Source organism: Acomys minous (genome assembly GCF_964271855.1).
Source record: "Acomys minous genome assembly, chromosome: 18".
Lineage (NCBI taxonomy): Eukaryota > Metazoa > Chordata > Mammalia > Rodentia > Muridae > Acomys > Acomys minous.
The window spans coordinates 68,307,232-68,331,368 of NC_140501.1; the positions used below are offsets into that span (position 1 = coordinate 68,307,232).

At 47.2% G+C, this 24,137-nt stretch overlaps 2 protein-coding genes and 1 pseudogene across 11 annotated transcripts; 1 reads left to right on the top strand and 2 right to left on the bottom strand.

The window, feature by feature from the left end:
• Positions 1-373: 373 nt before the first annotated feature.
• Positions 374-18,012, bottom strand: LOC311589542 (large ribosomal subunit protein eL31-like; annotated as a pseudogene). Its single transcript, XR_014783582.1, has 5 exons — positions 17,421-18,012; positions 15,999-16,449; positions 11,004-11,140; positions 9,669-9,814; positions 374-2,621 (listed from the first exon to the last, which is right to left on the bottom strand). The product of XR_014783582.1 is annotated as a large ribosomal subunit protein eL31-like (transcript).
• A 67-nt stretch (positions 18,013-18,079) lies between these two features.
• On the top strand, positions 18,080-21,687 carry PIP4P1 (phosphatidylinositol-4,5-bisphosphate 4-phosphatase 1). Of its 4 annotated transcripts, none has more exons than XM_084768068.1 (7): positions 18,082-18,340; positions 18,630-18,820; positions 19,278-19,384; positions 19,644-19,749; positions 19,899-19,951; positions 20,045-20,135; positions 20,886-21,687. In XM_084768068.1, the coding sequence occupies exons 1-7, from the start codon at positions 18,178-18,180 to the stop codon at positions 21,027-21,029; spliced, it is 855 nt and encodes a 284-aa protein (XP_084624194.1). In that variant the 5' UTR covers positions 18,082-18,177; the 3' UTR covers positions 21,030-21,687. The 4 variants fall into 4 exon arrangements, with proteins under 4 accessions (XP_084624196.1, XP_084624197.1, XP_084624194.1 ...); XM_084768069.1 differs by having other exon boundaries at positions 18,083-18,319; XM_084768070.1 differs by lacking the exon at positions 19,644-19,749 and having other exon boundaries at positions 18,080-18,340.
• Positions 21,688-21,770: 83 nt separating this feature from the next.
• APEX1 (apurinic/apyrimidinic endodeoxyribonuclease 1) lies at positions 21,771-24,128 on the bottom strand. Of its 6 annotated transcripts, none has more exons than XM_084768048.1 (5): positions 24,018-24,128; positions 23,649-23,774; positions 23,247-23,434; positions 22,565-22,757; positions 21,771-22,467 (listed from the first exon to the last, which is right to left on the bottom strand). In XM_084768048.1, the coding sequence occupies exons 2-5, from the start codon at positions 23,701-23,703 to the stop codon at positions 21,950-21,952; spliced, it is 954 nt and encodes a 317-aa protein (XP_084624174.1). In that variant the 5' UTR covers positions 23,704-23,774; positions 24,018-24,128; the 3' UTR covers positions 21,771-21,949. The 6 variants fall into 6 exon arrangements, with proteins under 6 accessions (XP_084624174.1, XP_084624173.1, XP_084624175.1 ...); XM_084768047.1 differs by having other exon boundaries at positions 23,906-24,029; XM_084768049.1 differs by lacking the exon at positions 24,018-24,128 and adding an exon at positions 23,911-24,008 and having other exon boundaries at positions 23,649-23,760.
• Between the last annotated feature and the right edge of the window lie 9 nt (positions 24,129-24,137).

Genomic DNA, 24,137 nt, shown 5'->3' on the forward strand with positions numbered 1-24,137 from the left:
TTATCGAGTCTACCGGCAGCCAGCTTTTTCGTTCCCCAACAGACCTATGAATCTCCCAGCCAGGAAAGGAGGTCCGTTTGGGAAGAGAACTAAAAGCAGGGTGGGGAGCCCTGGAGCCCCATTTTCCACTGTGTTATTGCACAAGAGTTAGAAAAGCGAAAACATTCAAACCATAGATTGTGCAATCATGGAATAAAATGAACCGAAACAGTGGCTGAAGGGCTCTCTGGGACAGGCAAGTGGGGTCAGGCCGGTAACGGTGCTGACTTGGAGCCTACGGGATTTGGGAAACCCGGATCGAAGGGAGTTCTAGCTAGCCTGGATCCTAGGCACAGACAGATGGCGACAGGCTGAATGGACGCACAGTACGCATTCCAAGCAATTCTGCTAACTCCGAGAGCTGTCAGCGTCGTGGAAAGCATTTGGTATTCCTTCTCCTTAATCAAGGCATGCTTGGTTCTTGAGATCCTTAAACTGCCCCTCTCCCGGGAGCTTTTCTCTCCTCCTTTCTGCTTTACAACTCCAGCCACTGTTTTCCAGACCTATTTTTCTCATTCACTTAAAAAAAAAATATTTACTGTGCACCAGTTTTAGTGGAGTAAGCATGAGTGCAAAAATAATAGCTGGAAAGCCGACGCTGGTAGTACACACCCCAGCACTCAGGACAGACGCAGGAGGCCTCTGTGAGTTCAAGGCCAGCCTAGGCACCTCCTAGTGAGACCCTGTCCCAATAGTAGCAGTAGCGGCGGAATGTGGTTAATTTCTGTAATCCCAGGACTAGGAAGGTCTGATACAGTAAGAGTAAATATGAATAGATTGAGGCCAGTCTGGGCCAGTCTGTGCTGTCTCTAGATAGATAGATAGATAGATAGATAGATAGATAGATAGATAGATAGATAGATAATGAAAGAAAATAATAAATCAGCCCAAGGAAATATCTATATTTGATCGCTCTTTTTAACTTTTTGGTTTTATTTTTATTTTTGTTTGTTTTTGTTGTTTTTGAGACAGGGTTTTTCTCATTGATGCTCTGCTTGGTCCCTAATGATGGGATTCAGCTAAGTTGAGTTTGGAGTTTTTTTGTTTTTTTGTTTTTGTTTTTTGTTTTTTTCTGTAGAGCAGGCTTGCCTCCAACTCAGAGATCCTCCTGCCTCTGCCTCTCAAGTGCTGGGATTAAAGGCATGTGTCACTAATGCCCAGCCTAAATTCTTTTTTTTTTTTTCTGATGGTTTCTCTGTGTAGCCCTGGCTGTCCTAGACTCACTCTGTAGACCAGGCTGGCCTGGAACTCACAACGATCCGCCTGCCTCTGCCTCCCGAGTGCTGGGATTAAAGGCGTGCACCACCACGCCTAGCCCTAATTTTTTATTTTTAATTGGTTTAAATTGTCATCATCATTATTAGGCTTTTTTGAAACATTAAGGGCAGTTGTGGTGACACATACCTTTAATCCCAGCACTTAGGAGCAGAGACAGGAGGATTTCTGTGAACTCGAGGCCAGCCTGGTCTACAGAAAGAGTGTCAGGACAGTCAGATAGAAAAACCCTGTCTCAAAAAAACAAAAGAAAAGAAAAAAGAAGAAAAGAAAGGTTAGGGTTTTTCCGTAGTCCAGGCTGGCCTTGAGCTTCTGGTCTTCTGGCTAACCCTTCTGAAGTATAACAGGTAAAGGTGTGCACCACGACGCCTTGAACGTTTTTACTATTTGTTTTAAGATAATGTCTTACTGTGTGGCCCTGGCTGGCCTACTAAGGAGAGCAGGCTGGTCCCAACTTCACAAGGTCCTCCAGCCTCTCTGCTGGGACCGATCCTAGTCCAACCATAGTAGTTAAAGGCAGGCATCACCACCCCTGGCTCTATCTGTAAGTAATTAAAAATAGTCAGCTAATGGGCATGTGGAGTTCTGGAGAGCACACAGCTTCCCAAACACTAAAACCCTAAACTACGTTTCTTATTCCATGCTGAGTCTGAGAAGTAATTACATTTGTGTGTGTGTGTGTGTGTGTGTGTGTGTGTGTGTGTGTGTGTGTGTGTTTTGGCAGTTCTCTAACTTTATTTGACATTCAGCAGGTTAGTTCTTGTCCACATTGACCGTCTGTAGATTCTTGAATGTGATAAGAGGCACATAAGTTACCAATGTGTAGAGCTTGTTGGGGGAGTCCTCACCTTCATTATGCTTTCTGGACAAGCGTACTTGGATGCCATATGGAACATTCCTTATTCCTTTGGCCCAGACAGCTTTGTTGAGCCTGGTGTCTACACACACATCTGGAGTCCCCATCTCCTTCATGGCAAATTTCCAAATTTCTTTGAGTGCCCGAGGAGCACGCTTCTTGAAGCCCACTCCATGATGCGCTTGTGAATGCTGATGGTGTACTCTCGGGTCACCACCTTGTTGATGGCGGAACGGCCCTTCTTCTTCTCGCCACCCTTCTTTGCGGGAGCCATTCTGTCGGGCTAAAGCTGGAAAGGCTTTTGTTTTGTTTTTCGAGACAGGGTTTCTCTGTGTAGCCTTGGCTGTCCTGGACTCGCTTTGTAGACCAGGCTGGCCTCGACCTCACAGCAATCCGCCTGCCTCTGCCTCCTGAGTGCTGGGATTAAAGGTGTGTGCCACACGCCCGGCTCCTAGAAGTAATTACCTTTGATCAGCAGGATCTCCTAAAAATCACCTTGTAAAGATATGCTGTCGTCAGAAAGAATCAATATGATCTGATGTTCAAATTATGAATGTTCTCAAGCTAATAATTTATATAGCATAAAGAGCTGTCAATATTGCTGGGCTTTTCTTTGATATTCAAAAGTATTCTGGATCTGCAGGTGTAGCTCAAAGATGAGAGTGCTTTCCTAGCATTCTCGAGGCCCTGGATTCCATCAACACTGCTATATGTGAGTGAGTGAGTGAGTGAGTGAGTATGTGTGTGTGTGTGTGTGTGTGTGTGTGTGTGTGTGTGTGTGTGTGTGTGTGTGTGTGTACACAGAGAATGCTGGCACTGCCCTGAATTCTAGCTACTGGGAGGCTGAGGCAAAAGAATCGTGTGAACCCAGAAATTTGAGGCCAGCTTGGGCAACACAGTGAGTCTATCTCAAACAAACAATATAAATTTAAATTACATAAAACAAATATGTAAGTTTTTAAAATTACCTACTTTAAATGGTAGTTGATGGGACCTATGGTCCCAGTCACTTTGACGTAATTTCATTCCACGCAATGAGCAGTTTCTGTAATCAAGTTACCAGTGTATGAGCTCTTTCTCTACCCTTTGCCTACCAACTACGTCATCTACCCACAATAAAATTCCTGAGCCTAAATCTTCTCATCTGAAAAATAACTAGAGCCTTTTGGTTTTTGTTGCTGTTGGTTTTTTGTTTGTTTGTTTGTTTGTTGTTTTTGTCTTGTTTTTCCAGATAGGGTTTCTCTATGTGAGAGCATGTCTGTCAGCCCAGAACTAGGAACGTAAAGGCAGCAGGTTCAGAAATCCAGGGTCATTCTTAACTACAAACAGGCTGGAGGCTTAGCTTGACCATATGACACTCTATCTCAAAAAAACTCTTTGTGGGAGAAGCCTATTTAATACTTGCACTCTCAACTGTTATCTCTCATTCTCTATAGACCATAAAATAGTTTTTTTCTATTTAAGACATTTACTCTCGGCTGGGCATGGTAGCACACACCTTTAATCCAGCACTCAGGAGGCAGAGGCAGGTGGATCACTGTGAGTTCAAGGCCAGCCTGGTCTGCAAAGCGAGTCCAGGACAGCCAAGGCTACACAGAGAGACCCTGTCTCAAAAAAACAAAAAGAAAAAAGAGAGAGACATTTACTCTCATTACCACCAATATTCTCCAATTATTGAAATTAAAATATTATTTTAGTTTATTTTGTTGTTAAAAGTATCACTTTTGTTCTTTTATTCCATTTTCATTTCTCCATTTGTGCCTCACCTAGTGCTTGGAGTAACTGGATAGACATTAAGAAATAATCTAACTAATCCCAGCATTTGGAGGCAGAGGCAGAACGACTGCTGTGAGTTCAAGGCCAGCCTGGTCTACAAAATCCAGGATAGACAAGGCTACACAGAGAAACCCTGTCTCAAAGAGCAAACAAAACAAAAAGAAAGAAAGAACCTAACGTATTTGACCCCAAAGAATGGCTCCAGAGAGGTAGGCTGGCTACATCTTAAAGAAAAAGGGACGGACAAGGCTTCATGAAGGACATAAAACACAAAGCAGTGAGAGTTCAGAGGAATCCCCACCCTATGCCACCCTACCCAATCCCTCATCTCAACTAATGCACCATGCATATTATACAGATCATATTTTAAATATTTATTTCATGCTGGGCATGGTGGCATGCTCCCTTAATCCAAATACTCCAGTGGCAGAGGCAGGCGGGTCTCTGTGAGGCCAGCCTCATCTTCATAGAGTTCCAGGACAGCCAGGGTTACATAGAGAGACCCTGTCTCCAACACATACATCTTTTAACTTTAATTATGTATAATTATATATGTATATATAATTGTGTATACGTGTTTGTGTGACTGTACACCAATGCAAGTGCTTATGGAGACCAGAGGTCCTAGATCCCCTGGAGCTAGAGCTACAGTTGTTAGCTACCTGATGTAGTGCAGAGAACCAAACCAGGACCCTCCGCAAGAGCAGTACACACTCTCTCTTAACCGCTGAGCCATATCCCCACCTCCTCAGAAGCATTCTTTAGTCTGGAAATGAAGTCAATAAACCATCAACTCACAGTAGAAGAACAAGACTGGAGCACATGGCAGGGCAGATGGGTCACCCCTGAAGAGCCCTTGTTCTTGCAGAGGACCCAGCTTCAGCTCTGAGCCTCCACATCATTTGTTTGTCTGTGTGTAGTCCCGGCTCTCCTGGACTCGCTCTGTAGACCAGGCTGGCTTCGAACTCACAGAGAGCCTCCTGTCTCTGCCTCCCAGTACTGGGACTACAGGCGTGCCCAGCTCTTAGCCTCCATATCGTAGCCTATCACCACCCACCATTCGAGATCCCGCGTGTCCTCCTGGCACCAGGAATTCACACGATGCACAGACATACATGAAAGCAAAACACTCATTAACCTAAAATAAATCTAAAAATTACAGGCTGATGAGACCACTCAGAGGTTAAGAACACTGGCTGTCCTTCCAGAGGTCCTGAATTCAATTCCTAGTAACCACATGGTGGCTCACAAACACCTATAAAGGGATCTAATGCCCTCTTCTGGCATGCAGGTGTACATGCACACAGAGCTCTACAACATTTAAAAATAAAGAAATAGGGACTGGAGAGATGGCTCAGAAGTTAAGAGCACTGGTTGCTCTTCCAGAGGTCCTGAGTTCAAGTCCCAGCAACCACATGATACCTCCAACCATCTACAATGAGATCTGGTGCCCTCTTCTGGCCTGCAGGCAGAACACTATACATAATAAATAAATAAATGTTTAAAATAAATAATCTAAAAATGTAAAAATATTAATAAAGTTGGAACACTTAGAGTGACAGAAGCCACACAAAGGCTATGCATGTAAACTGTGTACTAGTTTCTATTTGGTTGGTAACGTGAAGAAGATATTTTGTACGTATTTGTAGTTTCTTTCTCTATACCTTCCTGCTAAAATTACTTTTTTTTCTTTATCTTTCCTTTTATGGACAAATTTATATACTGAAGCCACCTTTAATCCTGTATTTGAGGGTGGCCCCTCCCCTGCCCCCACTGCTTACCCTAACCTCCTCACTCTCTTACCCTCAAACTTTTTATTTTTATTTTATTTTTTTCTACATAGAGATTTTAAAAACGTATACAGTATTGTGCCTGCATGTACACCTGCAGGCCAGAAGAGGTCACCACATCTCATTACAGATGGTTGTGAGCCACCATGTAGTTGCTGGGAATTGAACTCAGGACCTCTGGAAGAGCAGTCAGTGCTCTTAACCTCTGATTCATCTCTCCAGCCCTCAAACTTTTTTTTTTCTTTTTTGTTTTTTTGTTTTTGTTTTTGTTTTTGTTTTTTTGAGACAGGGTTTCTCTGTGTAGCCTTGGCTGTCCTGGACTCACTTTGTAGACCAGGCTGGCCTCGAACTCACAGCAATCCGCCTGCCTCTGCCTCCCTAGTACTGGGATTAAAGGCGTGTGCCACCACGCCCGGCTTCAGCCCTCAAACTTATTGGTTGGACCCTAAGGTCTCACATATGCTGGGCAAGTCCTCTACTACTAAACTATATATATCCCAAGCCCTTCCCTTTTTTTGTTTTGAGGCCAGTTCACTAAGCTACCCATGCTGGCTTCAGACTGACTCATTATGAAGCCCATCTGAGCCTTGCAGTTGCCATCCTCCTGCCTTAGCCTCCTAAGTACAGGTCTGCACCATCAGGATAATCCTTTGAAAGAACTAAGTTAAGTGCCATCACAAGGCAGGAGCGGCGGTTAGGTCACCAAGGCTGCCCCTATCAGAGAATTGGCCACACTTCCTGTGGAGATCTGAATAAGAACGGCCCGGCCCCATAGGCTCCTGTGTTTGAATGCTGAGTCACCAGGGAGTGGACTGTTTGCACACCTTTAATCCCAGCACTCTGGAGGCAGAGGCAGACAGATCTCTATGAGTTTGGGGCCAGCCTGGTCAACAAGCTAGTCCTAGACAGCCAGGGCTACACAGAGAGACCCCGTCTGGAGGACAAAAGAATAAGGAGGTGCTGGAGGAAGTGTGTCACTTGGTGTGAGCTTCGAGTTTCCAAAAGCCCATGTCAGGCCCAAGATCGGTCTTCTCTCTCTCTCCTCTCTCCTCTCTCTCTCTCTCTCTCTCTCTGATGTAGCTCTCCAGCTGCCAGGCTCCTTGTTGCCAGGCTCCCTGCCTTGATTATAATGGACTAAGCCTCTGAAACTGTAAGCAAGTCCCCAGTTAAAAAAAAAACTAACAACCCAACTTTCTTTATAGGAGATGCCATGGTCACGGTGTATCATCACAGCAATGTAACAGTGACTAGGACAGAAGTGGTGCACTTCTGGGATAGGTCTAGCCATGCTCCTGTTGGTGGAATGTGGACCCTGAAGACTCTGGATTAGCAAAGTAGGTGAATGTCAGAAGCAGGGCTTAATGGGCCTAGTAAGAGACGCATGGAAGACAGGGATGCTAAGTGTAGTGTAAATTATGATGCCCCGGCTTAATGAGTTTCAGAGGGGAAGAATATTAAGTAAGTGACCTAGAGACCATTCTTGTGTTATTCTGGGAAGGAATATGGCTGCTTTTTGCCCTTGCCCTAAAAATCTGTTTGCAGATAAATCGAAGCATTTTGAATTAATGGTGTTGGCAGAAGGGATTTCAAGACAGCCTAGTATTAACTCTGTCATATGAGGTTATTAGTAATCACTCCTATGCAGATCTATAGTGAAAAGTAGTAAGCTGGATAAAGAGAAATATGAAATGTACAGTTTGAGGAGAAAGGGAGCCAAGTCCAGTGCTCAAGGAGATGAAAACTTTAAATAGCCTGGCAGTGGTGGCACAGCCAGGCAGTGGTGGCACAGCCAGGCAGTGGTAGTCCCAACACTTGGGAGGCAGAGGCAGGTGGATCTCTGAGTCTAAGGCCAGCCTGGTCTACAGACTGAGTTCCAGGACAACCAGGGCTCCACAGAGAAACCCTGTCTTGAACCACTCCCCACAAAAAAAAAGTTTAAAGAAAGGCCTATGCTAAATGGAAAAAAAAGAGAGTTGTGACCTCAAGGAAGACCCACCCAGGTAAGCTTTCAGTTTGTGAAAAAGGAATTAAAGAGTTTAAGAAGTAAAGGAAGCCATCCATAACAGAAAGCTGGTGCAGATGTATTTGAACAAGGACGGCAAGTTCGAGCCCCATCAACAGAAGAACTTGGCAGCTTTGGCCACGTGGTTCTGGCTTTAGAGTCAAGGAGACAAGAAAGGGACAGTGTAATCTCCCTGTAAGGTCCCTGCATGGAGGCCAAGAGAGCCACCGTGCACATCTGTGAGTGTGAAGACTGGATTATGTCGGAGACCCCAAGATGTTGTTCAGACCCCAGAGTCATGCCCCACGGATAGCTGCAGAATGGGTGTAGAAACCAGACCAAAAGAGAGAAGCATGCTGCAGTCAACAAAGCTGGAAAAAGTTGGAGATCTAAAGAGCGCTTTGACATGAGATGTGGAGATGCAAAATTTGCAATTTTCCCTGCTGGCTTTCCTTCTTGCTTGGTCCAATACATCCTCAGTGTGCTCCCTTTCCTCCCTTTCAGAATGCTAATGTATATCCTGTGCCACTGTATGTTGGAAGCATGTGATCTGCTTTTTAGTTTTGATTTCATAGAGGGTTACAGTTCAGAGACTGCATGAGTCTCAGAAGAAACTTTATATGTTTAAATAGTATTAAGACTGTGACAGACTATGGGGACATCTGAAGTTATACTGAATGCACTGGATACAGCTACAAGCTTATGGGTCAGGGAGTAGAATGTGGTCATTTGAATAAGAATAGTTCCCAAAGGCTCTATGTTCAGTCTAATACAGTAGTTCTCAACTTGTGGGTTGTGACCCTGTTGTGGGGGTTGAATGAACTTTTCACAGGGGTCACCTAAGATCATTGGAAACACAGACATTTACATTATGAATCATAACAGTAGTAAAATTACAGTTGTGAAGTAGCAACAAAAATAATTTTATGGCTGGGTGTGGTAGTTCATTCCTTTAATCCCAGCACTCAGGAGGCAGAGGCAGGTAGATCTCTGTGAGTTCAAGGATAGCCAGGGATACACAGAGAAACCATGTCTTGAAAAATAAAACAAAACAAAACAAATTATGGTTGGGGGTCACCCTAACAAGAGAAAGTGTATTAGGGTCACAGAATTAGGAAGGTTGAGAAGCACTGGGCTAGTACCTTCTCAAATCTGCTAAACTCAGAAACCCTTCTCTATACTCAGACAACTCTTTCCTCTAAAATCTGTAAATATTTGAAATTTCCTTTGTTACTCAGCTTGCTATTGTATCTCCTATGCCAGTGCCAATTCTGTGGTTGCCTGGCAGTATTAAAGGATTATGTTTTCTGAAATCAGGGTTAGTGAATCTATCTCCTGAACCAAGAAAGAATATCTACCTATCATCTATCTGTCTGTCCGTCTATGGTTTTTTTTTTGGGGGGGGGGGTGTTTTGTTTTTGGAGACAGGGTTTCTCTGTGTAGTCTTGGCTGCCCTGGACTCACTTTGGTTTTTTGTTTGTTTGTTTTGTGTTTTTGGGGGGGGAGTTGAGGCAGGGCTTCTCTGTGTAGCACTGGCTGTCCTGAACTCGCTGTGTAGACCAGGCTGGCCTCAAACTCACAGTGATCCACCTGCCTCTGCCTCCCAAGTGCTGGGATTAAAGGCGTGCACCACCACCACTCGGCATCTATGTTTTTTTGAGACAAGGTTTCTCTATGTAGCCCTGACTGTCCTGGAATGAGTCTTTCTTATTGAAACAGGGTAATCATGAAATAAGAGCCATAAGAAGAGGAAGATAAACCAAGACAGATGCTACATGCTGACTTCAAGCCAAGGAGGTGCCTCATTAACTATGAGCAACTTACAAATATCATTAGGTTTTGTATTTCTCTGCCTACTGACCCAGTGAAGATAACTCAGTTTAAGTTACTCATACATAAAAATATAAATTTATCTTAAAAGGAGACAAACCTGGGGGGCTGGAGAGATGGCTGAGAGGTTAAGAACACTTGATGCTCTTCCAAAGGTCCTGAGTTTAGTTCCCTGCATGCACGTTGGTTGGTTTCACAAGCTTCTCTAACTCCACCTCCAGAGGATTCCACACCTTCCTCTGGCCTCTGAGAGCACCAGCACAGAGGTGGGTTAGACTCACACCGACATCGACAGACTCACATCGACAGACACCCAAATAAGATAAATCTAAGAGAAAGAAGTAAATGAACTAAATCCTCTAACCCCTTGACTTTGGATTTTCAGCCTTCACAGTTGCATGGAAAGTGAGTCTAATGAAGGTCTGGGGTAGTTTGTTGTTTGGGGATTCGCTTGTTTTGAGACAGTGTTTCTTGGGCTGGCCTTGAATTTGCTATATATAGCAGAAGATGGCCATGAGCTCCTGATCTTCCTGCCACAGTCTCCCAAATGCTGGGATTACATGCATGGTTGACCAAACTCAGTTTATCTATGACATTTTAAGGCAACTATAGGAAAGTAACCTACCTCCATCAATTCCCTCCCCACGCCCATGACCCCCTCCCGTCTTTCTTCCCTCTGAGATAGCCTCTCATTGTGCTGTGGAGGCTAGAGCCTCCTGCTTGGGACCACAATGTCCCTCTGAGCAGTGGCATGTGCCACAATGTCTGGCCTCCACTACTTCACTCCCACTGCCATGTTACATGAGTATAAAACACTAAACCTGGACTTCAGTTGCCACTTCAATCTCACTTCTAATGGCTGTACTTTGTAAAGTTTGGATTTCCACATCGGTAAAATCTAGTCTGGGTGTCCCCGTGCATTTTACGAGAGTCCTGTGATATGGAAACATGAAAGCACTTGGGTTGTAGGAACAGCTCAGTCAGTAAAGCTTGCTGCTCAAGCATAAAGATGTACGTTTGACCCCCAGAACTCACATAAAAAAGCCAAGCATGCCTAGATTACAATTAGCAAGCCCCAAGCCAGAGAAAGACCCTGTCTCAAAAGCAAGGTTAGGTCTGGAGAGATGGCTTATGGTTAAAAGCTCAGCCAGGTGTGGTGTCGCCTGCCCTTAATCCCAGCACTCAGAAGGCAGAGGCAGGTGGGTCTCTGTCAGTTCGAAGAAAACCTAGCCTATGTATGAAGCTCCAGGACAGCCAGGACTATATAAAGAAAACCTGTTTCATAAAACAAACAAAACAAAACAAACAAACAAACAAAAGCAAACAAGAACACTGGCTGGTCTTCTAGGACCTGAGTTTGATTCCCAATGCCCACAGGATAGCTAAACAGGGGTCTATGACTCCAGTTCCAAGACATTTGACGCCCTCTTCTGACCTCCTCTGGTACTGCATGAACGTGGTGCAAGGACACCGACCCAGGCAGGGTGCAGAGCAGTGGTAGGGACAGGCCTTTAATCTCAGCATTTGTGAAGCAGAGGCAGCAGATATCTTTGAGGTCCAGGCCAGTTTAGCCTACAAAAAAGAAAAAAAAAAGTATACTGTTCTTATAGAGGATCCAAATTTGGTTCCCAACACACACCTAGGGTGGCTTATAACTGCTTATTACTCCAAGTCCAGAGGACCTAACTCCCTCTTCTGGTTTCCATGGGCACATGTACACACATACACAACATTTTTTTTCTTAAAAAAAGATAATTGCTAAAGAAAGAAAAGACAAAAAGACTAAAAGATGAGCAGGAAAAGGGAACTTTATTTTTATTTTTATTTATTTAATTTTTTGTGGTTTTGTTAAGATAGGGTCTCTCTGTGTTAGCCTTTGCTGTCCTGGACTCGCTTTGTAGACCAGGCTGGCCTTGAACTCACAAGCTCACAGCGATGTGCCTGCCTCTCAAGTGCTGGGACTAAAGGCATGCGCCACCTACCCAGTGAAAAGGAAACTTTAACTGTGAGAAAAGCTAGAAATATTTTTTTGCATTTCTCTGCCCATTGACCTATTGAAGACAAGTCAATTTTATTTATTTATCTATTTATTTTTGTTTTTTAAAGACAGGGTTTCTCTGTGCAGCCTTGGCTGTCCTGGACTCACTTTGTAGACCAAGCTGGCCTCGAACACACATTGATCCGCCTGCCTCTGTCTCCCGAGTGCTGGGATTAAAGGCGTGTGCCACCACGCCCAGCAATTTTAATTACTCACACTCGATAATATAATTTATCTGTTTTAATTTATTTACTCATTGAGACAGTGCCTCAAATGTACATCAGGCTGGCATGGAACTCAGAATCCTGCTTCTGCTTTCCAAATATAAGATTAAAGGTGTGTGCCACCATCATGCCTCACCCAATTAGTTTTCTATTTTTAAAGATTTCTGGGGCTGGGGAGACCATTCAGCTGTCAAAAGCAATTATTGTTCTTGCAAAAAATCTGGGTTCTCTTCGCAGCACCCACATGGTAGCTCACCACCACCCGTAACTCCAATTCCAAAGGATCCAGTGCCCCAGTCTGTCTTCCTCAGGTGGCTGCACATACACGTGATTGAAACATTTATACATATAAAAAATAAAATAAATATATCTAAAAATAAAATTTTAAACTGTAAAAAGTATTTCCTTGACTGTCCTGATGCGAACTCATTTTTGTTGTCGTTTTTAAAGACAGACTTCCATATAGCCAGGCTTTCGATGTGGCTGAAAATGAACTTGAAGTTCTGATCCTCCTCATGTTCCAGCCTGAGTTCTGGGCCCACAGTCACGAGCCACCACACCAGATGTATGTAGTGCTGGGAACTGAAGCCACAGCTCTGTGAACGTTAGCCAGTGAACCGACGCCAGCCCTCTTCCTTTATGAAAGCTTATATGCTGTATCATGACTTTCTAGCATTGATTTTTTTTTCACACAATAAAAGATAACTAGTATTGACTTTTGGGAGTGGGTTGAGACAGGGTCTCTCTGTGTAGCCTTGGCTGTCCTGGACTCACTTTCTGGACCAGGTTGGCCTCGAACTCACAGCAAACCGCCTGCCTTTGCCTCCCGAGAGCTGGGATTATAGTATTGACTTTTTAATCTATCAAATGTTCACATCATTTTGCACCCCTATCCTGAGTGTATATTCCTCAAGGAATGTCCCTCACAAATAGTAGGTGTAATTAAGTTTCTACAGAGATGTTGATTGTTGAACACAGTGGGAAACATAGCCGGGAGGGTTAAGATGGTGGTGAGGGCACAGCAGTAGGGAGCAGTTGTCTATTCATGATGCCACCAAGTGGGTCAGGAGACAATGAGAAGAGGGAGGAGAGGGACAAGGAGGGTAGAAAAGAAGAGGGAAAGGAGGAATAGTGAGAGGTGCAGAAAAGTGGGTAAAAGAAAAGATTACAGTAGCTCTCATCAACAGCAGGGTCTATGTAGATATGGTGATGCACACCTGTGATCCCAGCACTAGAAAACCTGAGACAGGGAGAGACCACCAAGAGTTTAAGACCAGTCTGGCCTATATAGTAAGACCTTGCCTGAAACACACACACACACACACACACACACACACACACACACACACACACACACAGAGGCAGAGACAGAGAGACAGAGAAGAGACAGAAAAGGGATGGGCAGTCTACTTAATCACACTGACTATTGTCAGGCACCATGGTTTGCTATTAACACTAGGATATAGTAAAGATGGAATGGTGGTAGTGCTGTAGCCAGGCCTACTCATGGTTGATAATTTCTCCTTTATCCATAACTCTTCCCCTACCATCTGTAGCAGCACCATGCTCCAAAGATGCCAGGCCAGCCTGATTCTCAAAATGATCACCTATGTGAGTGAAGCCATCTCTTAGCCAATGAGCTGTGTTTACGAAGAAGCCCAAGTGAGATGGTAAAAGAGCCACTCAGAGAACATCACAGAATGGGGAGAATGTGTCACTGTCTGGGGGTTGGCTGTTACCCACCAGGTGACTAATGACCAAAAGAACAGAGATGGCTCAGCAGTTAGAACCCAGAGGAGCTGAGTTCAATTCCCAGAACCCAGTGATGCCCTTTTCTGGCCTCTGCAGGTAATAGGCAAACAGATAGACAATAAGTGTGTGTGTGTGTGTGCGTGTGTGTATCTGAAGACCAGAAGAGTTATTCCTCTATGTTGGTATGTTTTCTACACTCTTTATGGCCTTTCTCACAAATTACCTTGTTTTCTGGGTGTGTAATTTCTGACTACTACCAAACCATATTGTCACCTGAAAGTCAGACTTTATTGATCTGAATCCTCTTAAGAGTGCTCTGCCCAGATCTGCCGGCAACATTAGATCACAGACACCTCTCTGGAGGGGATCAGACACACCTTGTGTCTTCCTAATACCTTTCCTAAACTGCTAATCTGCTGTCGCAGCAGCCCCAAATGTACGGTGGAACCACAGGGTTCACTTTCTGACTTGTGGCCTTCTATCCAGGCTAGTCTCTTCACCAATCTGCTGACCTCAGAACTCTCCTCCTATCATCTCAGAGACCCCTCCCTTCTAACGCCTACCATGGCAAGGGGGGTCATTTGTCCCATGAATTGCTATTAAATAACCAGTTCCAGCTTCTTCCGCTGTGAGTGGTGGCAATAACAAAAGAGCGGACTACGAGAACCCCTCCTAGCGCATTTATTATTTAAAACAGCCAGTGAGTGATCACTCCATCTTCAGACTGAGTAGTGGGTCCTTCCAAGAGAGTTTTGGGCTGGCGCTCTCTCTCTCTCTCTCTCTCTCTCTCTCTCTCTCTCTCTCTGTCGCTCTCTCTCTCTCTCACTCTCTCCCTCCCGCCCTCCCTCTCTCTCTCTCTCACACACACACACTAAATACATAGGGGGACGGTGTGATGGCTCAGAGGATAAAGGTGCTTGCTGTCAAACTTGACAGTGTGGGTTCAATTAATAGGGCCCACATGTAGAAGAAATCAACTCCCAAAAGTTGTCCTCTGACCTCCACACGAGTGGGAGTGAGCACGCACACACCCACACACCACATGTGTGTGTGTGTGTGTGTGTGTATATATATACTGTTTTGTATATATATATATATATATAGCTAGAACCCGACTTAAATGATCATAAAATACAACTTCAGTGAGGACGAAAGTATCACAGAAGGATAGATTTGGGGTTTTATGTATAACCAGGGCCCAAATAATGAAACCTACCCTGGTTTCAGAATTAGTAGTTGAGAATCTATGCAGCAAAAGTCAGCAAGAACAGCAAACTGGCCTGTTCCCTGCAGCACTATAAGCCCTTCCTAAGTTTGTGTCTGAAGACACCTTACATCTTCATGTGTGTGTTGGAGCGTGATGGGATTCTTGTCTGATGACCTGATGGTAAAAACTGACCTGGAAAAACTGTCTCTGAAATATCAGACCCCAGAGTCAGGCATGGTGTCTCAGGCCTCTGGAGAGAAGTGGGGCTTGCTATGAATTGAAGACCAGCCAAGTTGAAGGATGAGCCTGCTTTTAAAAACCAAAACTAGCTGGGCGTGGTGGCGCATGCCTTTAATCCCAGCACTCGGGAGGCAGAGGCAGGTGGATCGCTGTTCGAGGCCAGCCTGGTTTAGAAAGCGGGTCCAGGCCAGCCAAGGCTACACAGAGAAACCCTGTATCGAAAAACCAAAAAATAAATAAATAAATAAATAAAAACTAAAACTAAAAAATAACCCCATTTACAGCTTCTTGGCTGAAGAGAAAACTTAAGCTAAGTCTAAAGACTCCAATCTACCACATATGACTAAAATATCTTTGGATTTGATCAAAGCTGAATCAACAAGCACTTATATACATTCCTGAGGGTCAGTGTACATCAGCTGAGTAAATAAGGAACTCCCTTCCATCGGCGGACACACTCATAAAAGACCATTTTCATTTCAGTGGTGGAGACAAGGCTTTTTGTTTTTTTCGAGACAGGGTTTCTCTGTGTAGCCCTGGCTATCCTGGACTCGCTTTGTAGATTAGGTTGGCCTTAAACTCACTGCTTTCTGCCTGCCTCTGCCTCCCAAGTGCTGGGATTACAGGCGTGCACCACCATGCTCGCTCTGTGTGTGTGTGTGTGTATTGGATAACCTACCTGAGAGCCCATCATGGGAAAGGCTGACTGTCCACTCTTAGCTGCTGTTGATTTGCTACCTGATTCCCCATTCATGCTCGACTGTCCATCGGCATCGTGCAGTTCTGATTTAGGCAATCACTGTTAAGATTTCATGGGCGTAGATCCCTGTCACATTCAAAAGACACTGCTGTCCACCAGCCATCCTGGTCCTGTCACTCTTATAATCTTTCCACCCCCTGAGCCTTAGGTGTCAGGGTTGTGTTGTAGATGGATCAACTGGAGATCAACTGGATCAACCATATAGTCACCTGAGGATCAATGTAGTGACCGCCATCTGCTGCAATGAGAAGATTCGCTCATGGTGAGGTGGGGATGGGGGGCAAGCTAGCTGCAAGTAGCTGACAAGTGACAAGTGGCTGTTGGTTATCCTTGAGATGAAGTGCCACTATTGCACCCAATCTTGCTATGCTTGTCATTGTGGTTTGTAGGTTTTTGTTTTGTTTTGTTTTTTGAGACAGGGTTTCACCTTGTAGCCTTGGCTGTCCTGGACTCGCTTTGTGGACCAGGCTGGCCTCGAACTCACAGCGATCCGCCTGGCTCTGCCTCCCGAGTGCTGGGATTAAAGGCGTGCGCCACCATGCCCTGCGTTTTGTAGGGTTTTTAATTGCTTTTCTTCCTTGGCAGTTTGCAAAGCACCTTCAAATGCTATGAGAGCTAGTCCTGTGGGAGGAGGCTTTTAGGTTGGTTCCAACTTGAATCCTGGTAGAGACATTTATAGCAATAGTAAAATAATAATTATTGTAATATAATAATTATGTTATTATTATTAATTACTTTATAGCCATACATAGTGGTAAATGCCTATAATCTCAAATCTCAAGTACCCAGGAGGCTTTGGCTGAATCACCAAATTCCAAGTCAGGACTTTATCTCAACATATAGCATTTTTATAGCATATTTGTGCTCTGGATCCAATATCCTCTTTTATTTTATTTTATTTATTATTCTTTTAGTTTTTCAAGACAGGGTTTCTATGTGTAGCCTTGGCTGTCCTGGATTCGCAGTGTAGACCAGGCTGGCCTCGAACTCACAGCAATCCTCCTGCCTCTGGCTCCCGAGTGCTCCACTTTAAAAATATCAGTTACTATTATTACTTTTTTTAGTTGCTGAAAGAGAACCCAGGGCTTCCAGCATGGTCACCACTAAGCTCACCAGACACCATCACCATCACCAGCCTGCAGGAACAAGGACATCGTCCCTCATTTCCCTGTCTGGGTGTCAGGTTGGTCTCAAACCCATGATCCTCTGTCTTGGGCCAGCCTCCAGCTCCAGAGTGCTGAGGCTGAACTAGCCAGCATAGGCACCATACTAAGTTTTGAGCCGATCTCCCTGTAGCTCAGGCTGGTCTCAAACTCCTAGCCAAATCTCCTGTCTCCATCTTCCAAAGTCTAGGACTGCAGCCCTAAACTGTGACCTTCTGTTTTGTTTTTTAAATTTTGGGTGGCTTTATTTTTATGTATGTGTATGTGCACACACACACACATAAGCCACATGTATGCGGGGGTTCACATCCATAAATTGGCACGGGATTCCCTGGAGCTTGAGTTGCAGGTTAACAACGGCCCTAGGAGGGTCTGGGGAACCGAACTAGGCTCCTTGGAAAGGGCAGATCGTGCTCTTGACCACAGAGACATCTTTGCAGAGCCCCGCCCTCTTGTGCTCTGGTTCACCTTGTTTTGTTCCGGGTATCTGGCCGCTTCCGAGGCTGTGCAGGCATGCCCCGTCCTCCTAACTCATCCTCCCAAGTGTTGCATTTGCAGGCTTGCGCTGCCATGTCACTACTATTAGGCGGGGCTGAGGGCTGAACTCGGGGGGGGCCTTGCGCCACGCCAGGCAAGCGTGCAAAGCCCTCAGCTCCCCGCGGCTTCCCAAGGCTTGCCCCAGGTCTCAGGGCGGCTCCCTCTGCCCAGCGCAGACAGGACACCAGCCCGGCTGCCCGGGCGGCTTCTGGCGCTAAATTTGGGCCAATAGAGTTGCGCCCCAAGGGAGACTTGGGACCAATAAGGGGCGCCTCACGCGGCAGGCTGGGCACGTGACGCGCGCGGGGTGGCCGCGCCTCCCTGGGCCGGAGGTAGCGCGATGGCCGCGCTTCCAATGGCTCGCACAACTTGTAGTCACGTGCGGTGTTTACGGACTCAGCAGCTACGGGAAGGTCATGTGACGGTGACGTCACCCGAGGCCCTCCAATGGAGAAGGGACCCTCCCTCGCAGATCGGGAACTAGTTTGCCTCCACGAATCACAGCGCGGAGGGGGCGGGTCCAGCCGGTCACGTGAGCGGGGCGGGGCGGGGCCGCACTGGCTGCGGGCGAACGGGGTGCGCAGGCGCCGTGGGGACCCGGTAGCGACGGTGGCGGCGGTGGCGGCGGCGGTGGCGGCGGCGGCGGCGGTGGCGGCGGGAGCTGGTCCCTGACCGAGCGGGAGTCGCCATGGCGGCGGACGGAGAACGCTCCCCGCTGCTGTCGGAGCCCGGCGATGGCGGCGCTGGTGGCAACGGCTTAGCGGGTCCCGGCGGGAACGCGACTGGGCCCGGGGGAGGCCTGACGCCCTCCGCACCTCCGTACGGAGCCGGTAAACATGCCCCGCCCCAGGGTAAGCCGGTGGTCTGAGGTGCACCATGGCCGAGGGGCGGGCCAGGCCGGGGGATGGGGGACGGAGCCTGTTCCCGCGCCAGGTGCGGTGCCATGGCACCTGTCACCGGGCGAGGCGTGCTTCCTCCGCAGTCACGGCCGGAGCCTGGCACGGAGGAGAGGTTTGAGGAAGCGGATCTGAGCTCTGTGAGAAGCCCGGCGAGCTTAGTCAGTAGGGTCCCCGACGTCCGTGGAGCATCCTCCGTGGGAGTGTCCAAATGATGGTCTGGTTTTATGTGCTTCCTCCTCAGCGTTTCCCCCGTTCCCTGAGGGGCATCCAGCCGTGTTGCCTGGAGAGGACCCACCCCCCTACTCACCCCTGACTAGCCCGGATAGTGGGAGCGCCCCCATGATTACCTGTCGAGTCTGTCAGTCTCCGATCAACGTGGAAGGCAAGATGCATCAGCATGTAGTCAAATGTGGTGTCTGCAACGAAGCCACTGTGAGTTTGTAACTATCTGCAAGACGGGCCTTGGTTTCCTGGATGCTCTTTCCGGTTTTAGACCCTGTTCTAGAACTCATCGTGAAACCCAGTTTCAGTTCCTGGATCTTCAACAGCCATCTCTTCCGAAGCCAAAAAAAGCGTTCAGCAGCTCTCACTTTTTCCCCTTTGCCAGTGTAGTTCTCACTGGCAATTGTGTTACAGTTGCTTCTGGCTTTTGTACTTGGGGGTTCTCGTGTTTACTTTTTTGAGAGAGCAGCAATGACTCGGGCTTGCTCTGCGGGCTTCCTGCCTCAGCCTCCTGAGTGCTGGGGCCACAGACATAGCCTATTCTGCTGGCAACATTTGTATATCTCAAACGTCCGGTTCTCCGTTTCTCGGTACCGTTCATGCAGGGTGTTGGGATAACGGGCTCCCTTGCTGATTACCCGTTGTTCCTTTATTCATTGTTCTTCAGCCCATCAAGAATGCTCCTCCAGGAAAGAAGTATGTGCGATGCCCCTGTAATTGTCTCCTCATCTGCAAGGTGACTTCCCAGCGCATTGCCTGCCCTCGGCCCTACTGGTAAGAGACATAAGGTGGGAAGGCCCTTATATAGGCAACATTGTAAAGCTTTAAAAAAAAAAAAAAGTGATGCTGGGCAAGGTGGTGCATGCCTCTGTTCAATCCCAGGGAGCGCCTGGGCGGTGGGAGCAGGAAGGTCTGCGTAGCATCTTGAATTCCTCCTCATCCTGCCTGTACCTCCCAAGTGCTGGGGTTCAGTTTGTCATCAGATCCAGTTAGAATTAAGAACTTTTAAAAACATACTTTTTCCCCTGTATAGCAAAAGAATCATCAACCTAGGGCCTGTGCATCCAGGACCTCTGAGTCCAGAACCACAGCCAATGGGTGTCAGGGTCATCTGTGGACATTGCAAGAATACGTTTCTGGTGAGGAGGGATATTGGGAAACCCTGGAGGAGGCAAGTACTAGGAGTAGTAACAAGTCCTGAAAAAGACTCATTTTTCATCCTCCCCCTTGCCTTGGGGTTCCCATTGAGGAGAACCTTCTTTCTATGGTTGTTTCTCTTTTTCCATAGTGGACAGAATTCACAGACCGAACCTTGGCCCGATGCCCTCACTGCAGAAAAGTGTAAGTTGTTAGAGATCACACTGCTAACTGGATAATGTGCTGTGTAAAATAACAGGGCTCTTCCAAATACCAGTTTCTGTTGGCTCCCCACAGGTCATCTATTGGGCGCAGATACCCTAGGAAGAGATGTGTCTGCTGCTTCTTGCTTGGTTTACTTTTGGCAGTCACTGCCACTGGCCTTGCTGTGAGTAGCTTCAATGTAAACTTTGTCATCACAGGCTAAGGTTTAAGAAGTTGGTACCTTAAAGTATGGTGAAAGCAGAGTGTTGGCTATGTCCCTGTCCTGAGGTAGCCCAGGCTACATAGCAAGCCCCATCCACAATAACAAAAAAGGGAGTATGTTGTTGTCAGCTCCAGATATGGCTTAGCTGGTAAAAATCTTAGCCTGGTATGTATGAGACCCTGGGGTCTGACCTCCCCACCACATAAACTGAGCATGACAATGCACGCCAGCTGTGGTCCCCATGCCCAGGAACTGGAGGCAGGATTGGGTTTCAAGACCATCCTCAACTAAAGGATTTGAGCCTGTTTCAGGCTGCTACACAGGAGACCCTTGCCTTAAAAAAACAAGTGACCAAACTAAAGTGAAAGTCTGGGGGTGAGGGTAGGGGTTTTCAGGTAGAGGTGAACTAAAGTTAAAGGTGACTAATAGACTAAGAAGTAAAACAAGGTATTCGCACTCTGGAGGAGAAATGAGTTGTTAGGAATCGTGGTTCACTCGTCAGGCGTGAGAGTTCTGGCCAGTGCCTGGGTTGGTGGTACTTTCTGGCTTAAGGGAAGAAAGCTAAACCACTTCATTTTGGAAAGGTCCCTGAAGGTGTCACAAGTGACAGGGTACAGAGACAGGAGTTTGCATCCATATTATTGTTTCTAACACTTTGGAGCAGTAGGCGCCAAAACTAACTTTATCTTTCTCTCCCTCCTCATCTGTCAGTTTGGCACGTGGAAGCCTGCACAGCAATATGGAGGTATCTATGCAGCCTGGGCATTTGTCATTTTGTTGGCGGTTCTATGTTTGGGCCGAGCTCTTTATTGGGGCTGTATGAAAGTCAGCCATCCTGTCCAGAACTTCTCCTGAGGCCCTTGATCCAGTCTGTGCCTGGCAGCTGCCTGGTACCAACAATAACACTACAAAAGGCTCTCTGGACTTCTACAAGGAAGCCAAGCAGCTGCCTCCCTTTTCCCTGGGGAGCGGTAGGAAGGAAGCAGTCCCTTGCTTAGGTTTGGAAGGGTAGGTAAGACATTGCTGGTAGTCTTTCTTCCAAGGTTTGCTGTTTAGGGTAAATAGGCAAAACATTGCCCCTAAGCCTGGATCTTAAAGGTGGTTCTAGCCATGTCCTTCCTGTAAGTGCTCCCTGAGAACCATTCCTGTCCCTTAACACATTCCAGGGCAGGGTGGGGGTGGGAAGTGGGGAGGGTATCCCCTCCCTCTGTGCACCATTAGGACCTTGCTGCTGCTATTGCACTTCATCAGGGGCTGGCGCTCTCCCCAATACCCAGAGTCTCTTGTCCCCACATTGTCTTATGGGGTGGGGTCAGCCACTGCTCTGTACAGAACTACAGGAACTGATGTATGTATATAACTATTTAATACGGGATATGTTCCCCTAACCCTGTTAGTCCCTGAATTCCTACTTGCGGTTGCAGTACCGAGCTGGGCTGAGGTAGGGTCACGCTGTCTCTGGAGAGGTTAGGGATTCATTTGTGCTTGTAAATAAATAATGTCATGACTCTAACCTTTCCCATTTAACAACTTTTGTGTATGAAAAAATGAAAAGGAATGTGTAGATTCACAAAGGGAAAAACAAAGACAGCAAAATAGTACATAGGGCCTTTTATTTTTACTCGGATTGTTAAGTTTGGTTTTAATGTTTAAAACAGGGGACACACAAAAACAAAGCCCTGGGGCCTAAGGACACCTAAAGAAGAGAAGAGCACACTGGGCTTCTCTGGGGAAAGGAGGCTGCTCCCCTGGCATAAAGCCACTTCAGGAGAGTATCACAGTGCTAGGTAAAGGGTGATGGGACAGTGATCACTGCCAAGAGCCTTGGAACGGATCTTGCTGTCACACAGTGCAGGTAAAAGAGAGTGGGACAATAAAAAGTAATCAAGGCGCCAGCCAACATTCTTGGACCGAGCATTCATCATGTAAGTCCAGAAAGTATAAGCATAGGCCGTGCTGGGGTAGAGGTGCCGGAAGCTGTCTGCCAGGGGCACGTCCTGTAGCAATTCTCCAAAGCCTTCGCGCTCCTGGGGAGTAAAGCCAGCATTTTTTTTGTTTCCCTTGGGGTTACGAAGGTCAATTTCTTCATGAGCCACATTGAGATCCCCACACAGCACAAGTGGCTTTCGCGAAGCCAAGTCCTTCAAAAACTTTCGAAAGGCTTCATCCCACCGCTGTCGGTACTCCAGTCTCACCAGACCCCGGCCTGCATTAGGAACGTAGGCAGTTACCAGGACAAAGGAGTCAAATTCAGCCACAATCACCCGGCCTTCTTGATCGTGCTCTTCCTCACCTACAGAAATGAAAATCAAATAAAAAATAAAAAGAACCTGAGAAACAGTTAACAACTGTCTGAAGAACATTCAGACATAAGGCGATGAGGGCCTCACCGATGCCGTAGGAGACCTTGAGCGGGCACTGGCGGGAAAGCAGGCCCACACCACTGTATCCTTCCTTGTCTGATGGCGCTGACCAGTACTGGTGGGTGAGCCCAGGCAGCTCCTGAAGTTCAGCCGGGAGTTTGTTCTCTGAGCATTTGGTCTCTTGGAGGCACAAGATATCTGGTGCTTCTTCCTTTACCCACTGAATGAAAATGTGCAGTTAAAAATCTTACATGCCAAGCCGGTGTGATGGTGCGCGCCTTTACTCCAGAGCAGCCAAGGCTACCCGTGCCAAATGCTATACTCAGGGACCGAGTCCCTGTACATAGGGAATTCAAGCAGCAAGATACAAATAAATCGTGTAACTGGCAAGAGACTTTAAGGTACGGGTTGGATGCAGGAAACCTAACTCGGAACCTCTGAAAGCAAGTGCTCTTAAACTGCCTAGCAGCCGCTCCAGTCCCTCCCCCACCTGGCTGTTAAGTAGTTACTGGGGTTAGGGATATGCTAAAAACTAGTTTAAAAAGACACGAAACAGGGATTGGGATTGAAGGACTAGACATTTGTGGACCAACATGCCCCCCCCCCGCGGGGTGGGGCACACAGGCGAGAGAAAAACATGCTATGGACTCAAGATGCCTGATTCTTAGGATGAGTAAAGTCTACTTCCCCAAGCCTGCATTGTACTCACATCCAAGCCTTTCTTCTTAATCCAGGCTCGAAGCCCATCCACGTTCCAAGAGCATATTTTGAGTGTGGCAGGTTTGCCACTGGGTGAGGTTTTCTTATCTGGAGGGTCCTCATACAAGACAGGGCCCTCTGCTGCGGCCTCCTTCTCGGTTTTCTTTGCTGCCCCCTTACTCTTCTTGGTCTCTGGCTCTATAAAACGGGTAAAGTAGTTAAGAGCTGTACGTTTCCAACCTCCGGCCAGAGTTTAACTAGAGTCCCATGAGGCACTCTAGACACGCTGACTTCTCCGACTCCCGTAACGTGACTGGTCCCTAGTTACCGCAGTTTATGGGGGTCTAGGAAGAGTCCTCAACTTGCTGTGGGGTGGGGGTGGGGCATAGACGGGCCCATTTCACCATCTTACCGGACTTGGGTTCCTCCCCGTCTTCTGCCGCCACCTTCTTCCCACGCTTCGGCATCCCTGTGACGAAAGCCCTTAGGCGCCTGGAGCACCGAAGCAGCGTTGACTGTGTTGCCTACAGATAAGAAACTGAGAGCAAACACAAGCGCGTCTCCTCCCGCAGGCGTTCGCACGTGCGGGACCGCAGTGCACCCAGCCCGCCCCGCCACGTGCCCCGCAGCCCCCCGCCCGCGTTAGGCCCTCCCGCCACAACCAGCTACCTGACCTCCCGCCCAAGCTGGGGAGCCCCTCACAGCACAAAGAATGGAGGCTGCCACTTCCCACGTGGGAGGCTCGCGTGGTCACGTGACCCGAGACCGCCCCGCCCCTCACGTGGTTCTAGAGCGCGGTGATTGGTCGGCCTGGCACTTCGTGACGTAACTTCTGGCGCCTGAAGGTCCCTTCGCTTGGTTCTGGGCTGTTTGGGGTAGTGCCGGTTCCGTCTGTCCGTCT

Excerpts from the sequence above, each read along its gene's own strand:
- PIP4P1 (XM_084768068.1), top strand. The coding sequence starts at position 18,178 with ATGGCGGCGGACGGAGAACGCTCCCCGCTGCTGTCGGAGCCCGGCGAT. Across the intron at positions 18,341-18,629 it reads TAAACATGCCCCGCCCCAGG|CGTTTCCCCCGTTCCCTGAG; the intron begins GTAAGCCGGTGG and ends CTTCCTCCTCAG. Across the intron at positions 20,136-20,885 it reads TCACTGCCACTGGCCTTGCT|TTTGGCACGTGGAAGCCTGC; the intron begins GTGAGTAGCTTC and ends CTCATCTGTCAG.
- APEX1 (XM_084768048.1), bottom strand. The coding sequence starts at position 23,703 with ATGCCGAAGCGTGGGAAGAAGGTGGCGGCAGAAGACGGGGAGGAACCC. Across the intron at positions 22,758-23,246 it reads TTAAGAAGAAAGGCTTGGAT|TGGGTAAAGGAAGAAGCACC; the intron begins GTGAGTACAATG and ends ATTTTCATTCAG. Across the intron at positions 22,468-22,564 it reads CAAGGTCTCCTACGGCATCG|GTGAGGAAGAGCACGATCAA; the intron begins GTGAGGCCCTCA and ends TCATTTCTGTAG.